The sequence below is a fragment of the Aotus nancymaae genome, unplaced genomic scaffold (assembly GCF_030222135.1).
Source record: "Aotus nancymaae isolate 86718 unplaced genomic scaffold, 86718_ANA_hifiasm-v0.15.2.pri h1tg000057l, whole genome shotgun sequence".
Taxonomy (NCBI): Eukaryota; Metazoa; Chordata; class Mammalia; order Primates; family Aotidae; genus Aotus; species Aotus nancymaae.
The window spans coordinates 42,467,050-42,479,066 of record NW_026988471.1 but is presented as its reverse complement, the minus strand read 5'-3'; the positions used below and the strand labels follow the sequence as shown (position 1 = coordinate 42,479,066).

The window sequence follows — 12,017 nt, the reverse complement described above, 5'->3', positions numbered from 1 at the left end:
TTTATTTTTTTGAAAAGGGTTCTGGTACTAAATGAAAATTTGAAAACTTCTATACCAGGCTATGGGCTACACATATAACCTCAATTTTGAACGGATTCATCCCTTCTTCAACTCAATGCACACTTGAACTGCTATCACCAGAATAGTGTACTAAGTGAATCTCTATCAAATGATATACTATTCACCCTTAGGCTTTCAAGTTGGAAAGAAAGAAAGTAACCCTGTACATTGGAAAATGCAGAGTTCATTCATATCACAAAATTCTGTTCAAAATATTCAGGCTGTAAGAATTTCAATCACTGTTGAAAATCATGATGCCAAGCAAAAGCAGAAAATAGCATGACTGACTTTATTTTTTTAAGCAAATATACCTGAAATTAAACATTCAAATTAGAATCACCTTCTTCTGGTTATTCATTAACATCTAGCTTTGCTGTCCACTATGAGAGCCACTAGCAACATATGGCTCTTTAAACAAATTCAAATTAAATATAGTTTAAAATTCAGTTCCTTAGTTGCACTAGTCATATTTCAAATGCTCAATAGCCACTATATGGCTAGTGGCCATCATATTAGCGCAAATATAGTATATTTCCCTCATCACAGGAACTTATGTTAAAAAGTGCTGATCTGGCTGGGTATGGTGACTCATGCCTGTAATCCCAGCATTTGGAGAGGCTGAGGTGGGAGGACCACTTGAGCCCAGGAGCTTGAGACCAACCTAGGCAACATGGTGAAACCCATCTCTAAAAATAAAAAATGCAAAACTTAGCCAGCCATGGTAGTATGGACCTGTGGTTCCAGCTACTCAAAAGGCTGAGGTGGGAAGATCACCTGAGCCCAGGAGGTTGAGGATATAGTGAGCTGTGATTGCACCATTGAACTCCAGCTTGGGTGATAAGAGTGAGACCTATCTTAAAAAAAAAAAAAAAAAAAAAAAAAAGCTGATCTCTAGTTTGAAGACTGACTAAATTTACAATCTAATATTATCAATTTTCACATTATAAAAAGTGACTTCAGAGCTTGTAAAATATTATTGTAAATTATCTTGAGAGTAGCAAATATTCCTTTGAATTTAATAACTGCAGGCAGCCAAAAGTTATAAATAATTTTGGAGGTACTTTTTTTTTAAATAGACCAATCTCACCCCTGATATTCTTGAGTTTATCAGTGGATTATCAATGTATTCTCCCAATTGACAGGATTCAAACCCTCATCTAGAAGACCCAAATGGGGAAAGGATTAGAACACTGGTGATCCATTAATGAACTGAGTTGTGACATTTGCATCCAAGTAACCACCAGCTCAGGCATCTAAAAACACACAGAAGTGCCTCAGAACTGCCCTCAAATAATGCCAAGTTCAATGTGTTTGGCATGTGTGATACCAAGAAGCCTCCTCCAAAGTCTTCAATGCAGCTACAAATGTATGCTATCTGTGACTCCCTAATCCCCAATAAAAGGACTATTCTCTAATACCAAAATTCAAGCCTTCTTGGACTTTTGGAGTACATGTCTCTCTGATACAACTACTTCTAACTCACTATCTTGTGTGGTAAAGTTCCCTGTATTCTTTCAAGAAAACAGGGAGATACAGCACTACATCACTTAGAAGGAGCAAAATGTCCTCACCATTAAAGATTGGTACCCATCATCCATGATATCTGACCTCCCAGGCTAATGTCACTGTACAGTACTTTTAGCAAGTTGGACCTCTGGAACTTAGTATGGTTCTACAAATTGTACCAATGGAAGGCCTTTTAGAATACAGAGGGGCAAAATTAGTATGTGGTCATGTTTTTCTGATCTATGTAGTGACCACTTTGGTAGACCACCATCTTAGCTGCTTTCTCTTCTCTTTTTGCCTCCACTTTCATGCCCAATATTCACTTGGGTGCAGGAGTTCTGGTTTGTTTGCTTAGAAATTATCTTTCATTTTATGACAACAGCTTCTTGGATGATATTCATAATTGCAGCTTTAAAACATCAAAAAAAGTCAAAGCCAATATAGTCAAATAAATCCAACTAAGCTATCTTAGTCAAAGTATTTGTACCTTGTAGTTTTGACTGCATTGTTCTTAACTCTTCAATTTGGTTTTGGTTGATCAAACGAAGATTCTGATTCTCCAATTCCAGCTAAAAGAACATAATGGTATTCTTTTCACATAGAAATAACATTACAAAAATGTACTAATAAACTATATTAAAAAATGTTAATATCTAGTTTATCTACATGTGTAAGCAAAATACAAAGGAAATGATAAACAAATATAGGATTTATTTATCAGAATAGGCTATCAACCTAGATAATTATGTCATCAATATTTACATTTTTCAGAAGTAAGAATTTTAAATGTTTTCATCCCTTATGCTTTTCCACTGTAAAATTAGTTTAAAGGAAACTATTTCAGCTTTAAACTGCCATAGAAACTAAAATGTGTGCCTCTCAGGTACCAAATAGATTAATTTTATGAGATATATATGTATATCCTATTATTATTATTTGAAATTAATTAGAACTAAACTTATTAGAATAAAGTTATTTACACTGATCATTATGAGTCTATTAATGTTTAATTTTAAAAATACACTAGATATTAAAATAAAAGCTACCTATATCTCAAGTTTATCAAAAGATAGTAATATCAACTGATCAAACTTTTTTGTTTTACTCAGAGTAATCATATATTCTGATGATGTGTCAATTCAAAAGAGGTAAAAGGTAAAGGAAAAGGAAACCATATAGCAGTAAGTACCTCATTTAACTTAACTGTTACCCATTCTTTGATCTTAGCTGCTTTCTCTTCTATTATTTTAGCTTCTTGTATTCTTATTTGTTTCTGAAATAACAATAGCAATTTGTTTAGTTCAAAAACAAACTCAGTGGTCTGGAAATGTTATACCACAAATATACAAGGCAAATCCACCTAAAACTTGTATCCAAGTTACTATATCTATCTTCAAATTACCAAATAGATTTTTAAAAGAAAAAAAATTATTCAGTAGATACAATAAAAAACCATAAGGGCATACGCACGTATTACTAGTTTTAACAACTGCTATTCTCTTTCTCTGAAAGATCATACACTAGAGTCAATTAACTGAATTTATCAACAAAATAAGCCATTTCTGGAAATGGTCTAGGATTTAGAACAGTAGCACAGGGGTCAACCACGTTGGGGAGAAGAAAATAAGACTCTCCTGAGGGGCATGGCTTTTTTTTTTCCCTCAAATACTAGCTTTCAAAGATCCAAGAAAAACAAACATAGAGAAACTCTAGCTCTCATTTACCAGCCTTAAAATCTGGTTATGGTCACAAAACTACTGAGAATGTAATTACAAAATAAATCACAATAGGCAGGGTCTAGGGGTGGTAGAAAGCTGAAAACCACTGATCTAAAGAAACACTGATCTTTATCAAGAAATGGGAAAAAATGCTGAAAATAAACAACATAACGCATTTAACAAAACGATTTCACAGTGGTCATGTTTAAATGATGGTGAGTGACCATTAAGTACATAACCCCAATGCAATTTTTTCCTAATACATTTTTTTAAATTACTTGATTCCAATAAAGTGGTTCAAAAACAGTGTATACATTTCTAAGCAGAAGGATTGGCATCAAATATAAATATTTAAAATGTAATGTTCTATAAACATTCCCAACACTCTAACAATCTGAAGCAAATATTGTTTGCAAACAATTTACGGACATAAATACCTGCTGATAACCAAATGTTCCCAACTTAAATACTATATTTAAACTCTAAAGTTTGGCCAGGCACAGTAGCTCATGCCTGTGATCCCAGCAGGTTGGGAGGCTGAGGTGGGTGGATCACCTGAGGTCAGGAGTTTGAGATTGGCCTGGCCAACATGGCGAAACCCTGTCTCTACTAAAAAATACATACAAAAATTAGCTGGGCATGTTGGCATATGCCTGTAGTCCTAGCTACTGGGGAGGCTGAGGCATGAGAATCACTTGAACCTCAAGGGTGGAGGTTGCAGTAAGCCAAGATTATGCCACTGCACTCCAGCCTGGGTGAGAGCAAGACTCTGTCTTAAACAAACAAACAAACAAACTCACTCACTCAAATGTTTGAATATTAAGGAGCATTTTCACATCCAAAACGAGTTAGATCTTGCCTTGGAATCACTCGGAACTTAAAGGTATGCCATTTTACTTGCACCTTTCACCAATAAACGTGATGCAATCCTATGGGTTAACCAAATAAGCAAGATTTCTTCCCCAAATATAGAAATTTAGGCTCTCTCTTTTTAACCTTTGTGACTATGCACAAATGAGTGCACACACTTGGAACTCTTTAATTATCAAATTCTTCCTAACCTGCTCTTCAAGTTGAAATTCCAAGTTTTGAATGATGTCATCTTTTTCCTGTATTAGTGACTCCAGATCTTGACACTTTTTATATAACCTTGTCTCTGATTCACTGGTTTGAATATTAGCTGCTTTTAATTTCTCTTCCATAACTTGTACCTAAATTCAAAGGATAAAATATTAAAATTGTGCATGTACTTAGGTTATCACAGTATTAAACCTAGAATTTTACCTTAATATTATGTAGATTCCTAAAAGACTTCAAAAAGAAAAATATTAAACAGCAAGGTTTAATGTATTTAATGATTATAAAGTCTGAAGTCTATTTCACCATGTGGTGGTACCTTTGAGGAACATACAAATATAAGAAATTATCAGAATATTGCTATCATGTAAAGTAATGTACATGGTTCCTAGAGCAATGACAATATGCAAAGTGTTTATATGAGTACACAAACAGAAAGTTTCCATCCTGCAATTTTTCATATTTTAAACGAACAGTATAAATTAAGGAAGGTGAGTGGTGAGATAAGACCCAGACTGGATGGCCTGGTATAATAATGTATTATGGGAAAAAATTAAACTTAAGTGAAAAAAAAAAACATATACACAATGGAAAGGGTGGGGGAAGAACTCTAAAGCCCCAAATGATAGAATCATAAAAAATAAAAAAGTATTAGAGTCTAGATATAGGTAGGAAAGTGCAGTCAGAAAGGGCTTCTTGATTCATTCATTTAACAAATATTCACTGAAAACCTGCCAAGAGCCTGGCTTATTCCAGGCCCTGAGAAAGCATCAGCAAATAAACTAGACCCCCAAATCTCTGCCTGCATAGAAATTACATTGTAGGCCTGGCACAGTGGCTCACACCTGTAATCCCAGCACTTTGGGAGGCTAAGGCAGGCAGATAGCTTGGGTTCAGGAATTCAAGAAATTACATTCTAATGGGTAAGAGAGATCACAAATATAATAAACATGTTTAAAAAAGAAGAACACTACAGTATATTACTCAGGTGATAATGATAGAGGCAGGAGGCAGATAAATGCCTAGGCAGATGGGGTTGGTCCCCAATGAAATACAACTTTCAAGCTGGAAACAGTCCCTGGTAAATCCTCGAACCAGATTGAGAACCTGCCTTCCTGTGTGGTGTGCTTTCGATTGGTCCCCATCCTTTACCTATTTCACATATACACTATCGCGTAGAAAACCACTTAGGAAAGGGTAGGTATATATAAAATAGGTACCGCCTTTGAGTGATGTCTCCACTTTAACCTTTTTTGTATACTCACAAGCCAATCAGCACGTCGTACTCCCTATTCTGAGCCCATAAAAAGCCCTGGCCTCAGCCATATTGGGAACTCTCCTGTAGGGAGACCACCCCCACATCCCTCTTCACTAAAAGCTGTTTCATCACTCAATAAAACTTCCTGCCTTGCTCACTCTTTGAGTGTCCATGTGACTACTTCTTCCTGGTCGTGAAACAAAAACCTGTATCTAGCTGAGCTAAGAAGCAAAAAATCCTGCACCAATAAGGGTAATGGGAAAAAAATAGAACAGAGTAAAAGAGACTGAGTGTGTGGCTGAGTGGTACTGCAAGTTTAATATTTAAGATACATTGGCCCTGCCTGGATCTTCTGCAAAACACATCCAGGCATATGAAATGTCAAAGGCATATCTGCATATTGTATTTGCCAACCTACATGGATTATATAAGTCTATTCAACTCATACTAAACTTTAGATTTTCCTATCATCACCTTTCAGTTCTCACTTTTCACTCCTTTAGTTCTCACTTTGACTCACAAATTTGATCCTTGATTGTAGGTGGTCTAGTTGATTGGTGCCTCAGCAGAAACTCCGCAAAGAGATCCAAATAAGAGATGTTTGAGATGTTAATGATAGTAAGAAGAAAAATAAAGTATCGGGGACTATATACAATATTAAGACTTTCATTCTATATACTCCAAATAGGTAAGAATATAATTTTAGCAACGTTTCAGATTATAGGGGCAAAGAGAAAAAATAATGTGAAAGCATCTGAGAAATTAAAGATGACAATTAAGATGAATATCTGACATTATTAAAAACACTTCTGAAAAGTCACAATGAATACTTACTTAAGGCTAAAAAATATTTGACTAATGAGGGTTTTCTTCTGAAAAGCTATAAAGGTTTGGATTTATGTTTTTTAACCATGAATGCCAGGTTTCATCTGTGGGTTCACTGCATAAATGTGAATCAACTCAGAAGCCAAAATGGTTCTATTTAAATATCAACCACATGGCTGGAAACTAGAAAAATAAAAGCAGATACAAAAAAAAAAAAAGGAGAAGGAGAAGAAGAAATGTATTCCACTATCCAAATGATAATTTAAGTTACCTTAGATTCTAAGTAATATAGTGGCCTTTCTGCATGAACTGAAGGACAAAGATCTGTATCAAGGACAAAGGTCTTGTCATGCAAGATGATGTCACGCAAAACTGCCCAAGCAGGACAGAGAGCTGGATGGTAATCTTAAGATGGTATAGCCAGTTGCACAAGGGCATTCTGTAGCTGAGGAAGCAGGGAGAGAAGAGCAGAGCCCAAGTCCAAAATGGTAGTTCTCCTCTGGGCACAGAGTAACAGAGGTAAACCTCAAGAAAAACAAAAGTAACTGAGTAAGAATAAAAATAAATGCTAACAGATAAATACACCTACAGTGTTCCTTTATTAAGTTAAAGCAAGCCACCCTACAGACATTGGGTTGCCACATAAAACAGTCCTATTATTGCTTAGAAAAGGTCTATAGTCCTGGAAAACTATGATTTGAACCTACTCTTTTACTCTGAAAACCACATTCATTTTGGAAGTTGTTATTATATGAATAAATGCTATAGAGCTTCCTGGATACATCCTTGCCATCTGAAGCTCTTTAATTTGACCATTACTTTTAGACAAACAACTTTCCTAGGGAAGAAAAATATTGGCAAAAGGGGCAAAATCTCTTAGAGAAAGAGACCACAAAGTAGTTACAGGCAACCTACTTACCAACTAGTCCTGTTAAGACCAAGTTCTGTAGACAGGATTCAGCCTTCCTTGGTAATTAATATGAACAAGAGGTCTACAGAAAAGCTAAGAGATCTACAGAAAAGTCAAGACACCTTTGAAAACATCTCACCACAACCATATGGAAAATAGCCCACTTCTTTTTCCATGCATTTAACCAGAACCATTTAAGAATTTTAACTATGCAGAGACTAGACAATAACAAACACCTGTGAATTCAAATTGGTTGTTAAACAAACTCTCACAACTGTGTATACATGGATAGCCTCCAATATGGAATGCTTCGTGTTTTTAGGCTACTTTGCTCCTTTACTTCTAGGAGAGCCTCTGGTTACAGCCACCCACCTCAGCACACTCCTCATTCACTTACCCCAAACCTTCTTGATCTTGAGGTCCCTAAATTCCTGTTCAGCAAAGGGTTAACTCAGCAGACTTGGGGTGCTCAGATCCTGCATTCCAAAGAAAGAACTGGTCCTTCACTGGCTCTTAGGAGACAAGCTCTGATGCCCCGAATATATGACTGTTAAGACTGCCTTTGTATTAATATATCTGAGAACTTGGGCTATACCACATAGTTTATGCTAATGGTGTGATTTACGGTGAATGCCTGTTTTTCTGTTCACCTGGGGCCCTGGGCCAAACGTATCAGTTTGACCTCTGGGTAGGCTGGAGACTGACTAAGATCAGTCAGGTGAATATTTCAGGCCTACATGACTGACCTCTAATAAAAATCCTGGATACCAAGGCTTGAGTAAGCTTATTTGTCAGCAACATTTCATACACTGAAGATTAAGTGTATCCCTGTGCAACTCTGCTGCAGAAAGACAACTGGAAGCTAGTACCTGATTTCTCCTGGACACCACTCTATGTGCCCTTTTCCTTTGCTGATTTTAATCTGTATCCTTTCACTGTCATAAACTGTGACCATGAGCAAAATAGCTTTTCTGGGTCCCATGAGTCATTCTAGCAAACCGCTGAACCCAAGAGTACTGTTGGGGATCCCATACAGCTTCCAGTGCTATTTTTTCATAGCAGAAAGCAGGAGCTGCAAATACTACTCCCACCGTAATTATCTATATCGCTATTTCCTTCTTCCCATTTCTAACCTCATTCCTCTCCACTATAGGTAATCAAGATATGACTATATTTTTGAGAGGGGGTTGAAAGTTTCTATTTCTATATAAAAATTGCTATGGCATGACAAAGATTCCTGATTGTTTCCAAATAGAATGACAAAAGGAATTGTTTAGAGTATTTTGAATCCCAGACTATTTTCCAGTTACTTAAAATTTACTTGTTGATTTATTTAGATTTGTTTAGATTGTTTAGATTCATACAATAACAACTTCCTATAGGATTCTGGATATTAGACCATTGTTGGATGCATAGTTTGCAAATATTTTCTCCCATTCTGTAGGCTGTATGTTTCCTCTGTTGATAGTTTCTTTCTTTCTTTTTTTTTTTTTTGAGACGGAATTTCGCTCTTGTTACCCAGGCTGGAGTGCAATGGCGTGATCTTGGCTCACCACAACCTCCGCCTCCTGGGTTCAGGCAATTCTCCTGCCTCAGCCTCTTGAGTAGCTGGGATTACAGGCACGCGCCACCATGCCCAGCTAATTTTTTGTATTTTTAGTAGAGACGGGGTTTCACCATGTTGACCAGGATGATCTCGATCTCTTGACCTCGTGATCCACCTGCCTCAGCCTCCCAAAGTGTGTTGATAGTTTATTTTACTGTGCAGAAGCTATGGGTAAAGGACATGAACAGACACTTCTCAAAAGAAGACATAGGCTGACTATGGTGGCTCATGTCTATAGTCCCAACACTTTGGGAGGCTGAGGAGGAAGGACAGCTTGAGCCAAGGAGTTTGAAACCAGCCTGGGCTCAAGCTGTTTGAGACCACATCTCTACAAAAAACTTCTAAAATATTAGCTGAGTGTAGTGGCACCTGCCTGTAGTCCCAACTACTCAAAAGGCTGAGGTGGAAGGATTGCTTGAGCTTGGGAAGTCAAGGCTGCAGTGAGCCATGAGCATGCTGCTGCACTCCGGGCTGGGCAACAGAGAGACCCTGTCTCGAAAAAATAAAATTAAATTAAAAAAAAAAGACAAGCAGCCAAGAAACATATGAAAAAATGCTCATCATTGCTCATCATCAGAGAAATGCAAATCAAAACCATAATTAGATACCATCTCATACCAGTCAGAATGGCTATTAAAAAATTTAAAAATAACAGATGCTGGCAATGCTGTGGAGAAACAGGAACACTTATACACTGTTGGTGGGAATGTAAATTAGTTCACCCATCATAAAAAGCAGTTGGAGGTTTCTCAAAGAAATAGAGCTACCATTTGACCCAGCAATCCAATTACTGGGTAAATAATCAAAAGAAAATAAATTGTTCTACCAAAAAAGACACATGCACTTCTATGTTCATCACAGTGCAATTTACAATAGCAAAGACATGGAATCAACTAAGGTGCCCATCAATGGTGGGTTAGATTTTTTAAAATGTGGTACATATACACCGGGGAATATATTTGCCATAAAAAAGAATGGGATCATGTCCTCTGCAGCAACATGGATGCAATTGGAGGTCATTATCCTAAGAGAATTAATGCAGGAATTGAAAACCAAATACCACATGTTCTCACTGATAAGTGGGAGCTAAACATTGAGTACACAAGGACATAAAGATGGGAGCAACAGACACTAAGAACTATGAGACAGGGAGGAAGACAGGAGGGCATTGGCTTAAAAACTACCTATTGGGTACTATGTTCACTACTTGGGTAATGGAATCATCCATATCCCAAACCTCAGCATCACGCAATATAACCATGTAACAAACCTGCACGTGTGCCCTTTGAGTCTAAAATAAAGGTTAAAATTATTTTAAAATATATATATATATGTATATGAGAAGGGGGGACATGGCCAGATATAAGACTATAAATAAGAAGGACACACAGATCTTTGTATGTCATACTACACTACTTGGATGGGATCTCATAAGAAATGGAAGGCCATATATTTACAAAATATCTTTTAAAGCTTCTTAGAAAACTTGAACTCAAAAATGTGTCAAAATTTACTGACATGTTAACAAGGAAATCAGCGAGTTGATTATAATTTTTATAAGTTTACTGCAAATTAATTAAACATTCTAATCACATTGACAACACAATTATTTTGATAGAGTATTCCATGATTATAAAGTAGGATCCTTCTTGCAGAAGTTGAAAAGCAAGATCATTAAATAACTTGCTTTCCATACAGCAAAACGTTACAATGTAATATCCACCACAAAGCGTCATACAGCAAAACGTTACAATGTAATATCCATCACAAAGCCATGAATATTAGAATGACTGAGCAATACTAATTCATTAAGAGTCAAAAATCACTTTAGGCAGGGCGCAGTAGCTCACGCCTGTAATCCCAGCACTTTGGGAGGCTGAGGCAGGCAGATCACTTGAGGTCGGGAGTTTGAGACCAGCCTGATCAACATGGTGAAACCCCATCTCTTCTAAAAATACAAAAGTTAGCCAGGCGTGGTGGCATGTGCCTGTAATCCCAGCTACTTGGGAGGCTGAAGCAGGAGAATTGCTTGAACCCAGGAGGCAGAGGTTGCGGTGAGCCAAGATCGCACCACTGCATTCCAGCCTGGGCGACAGAGTGAGACCCAGTCTCAAAATAATAATAATAAGAAGAAGAAGAAGAAGAAGAAGAAGAACTAACTTTACAGAAAGGCAAGATTATCTCACGTGTTAGAATGGTTAGAGGCAACTTTAAATGCAGCTGCTACCATGCCTGAATCAAACAAAGGCAAGGGATCAAGCCCAAAAGGACAAAATAAACACACACATACTTTTATAGGGAAATAATCCACCCCTCTTTGATTTGCATAAATAAATATAATATATTAAGGTATTCACCTAATCGGATACTTGAGAATGAATCCCATATGTCAATATTTTCCAAATATGCTATGTGCTGCTTTTCTATCTTACAGGAGTACTCATAAGTAAAACTGGGTTGATTTGATCATACTGCTTTCAAAACATGTGAACAACAACAATAAAGATGTATTGGGGCCAGGCAAGGTGGCTTATGCCTGTAATCTCAGCACTTTGGGAGGCTGAGGCTGGAGGATCACTTGAGCTGATGAGTTCGAGACTACTCTGGGCAATACAGTGAGACACAGTCTCAACAAAAAAAGAAAAAAAAAGGGGTAAAAAAAATTAGCTGGGTGTGGTGACACATGCCTGCAGCACTAGCTACTTCAGAGACTGAGGTGGGAAGATCACTTCCCATCTCAGTGGGAAGCACAGGAAACAGAGGTCGAAGTGAGCTGAAATCGCACCACTGCACTCCAGCCTGGATGACAGAGCAAGACTCTGTCTCAAAGGACAAACAAACAAAAAAAGATCTACTAGAACATTATGTATAAAGATCACCAAGATTTATGTGGCAATAGAATATTTATCTGTGACTTTTTTTAAAGCAGACAATTTAGTTGTTACAGAAGTGATAATATTCATTAATAAACAGAAAAATGTACAAAGCTGAAGTATAGAGTAGAGCTAGTTTTAGCTGAGCACTGCTTTTAGTGGTGAAACATTCCTTTTTGGTTAA

The 12,017-nt window shown here is 37.0% G+C and overlaps 1 protein-coding gene across 3 annotated transcripts in view; it reads right to left on the bottom strand.

Moving 5' to 3' along the window:
* Positions 1–12,017, bottom strand: part of PLEKHH2 (pleckstrin homology, MyTH4 and FERM domain containing H2) — a 146,959-nt gene that overhangs the window by 84,469 nt on the left and 50,473 nt on the right. For 2 of the 3 annotated variants that reach the window (XM_064364039.1, XM_064364040.1), the window contains 3 exons: positions 4,346–4,495; positions 2,756–2,839; positions 2,054–2,135 (listed from right to left, as the gene is read on the bottom strand). In XM_064364039.1, coding sequence (XP_064220109.1) covers positions 2,054–2,135; positions 2,756–2,839; positions 4,346–4,495 — 316 coding nt within the window. Of the gene's footprint in view, positions 1–2,053; positions 2,136–2,755; positions 2,840–4,345; positions 4,496–6,715; positions 6,783–12,017 lie in introns of those variants that run through there. The other variant, XM_064364041.1, reaches the window with a different exon arrangement.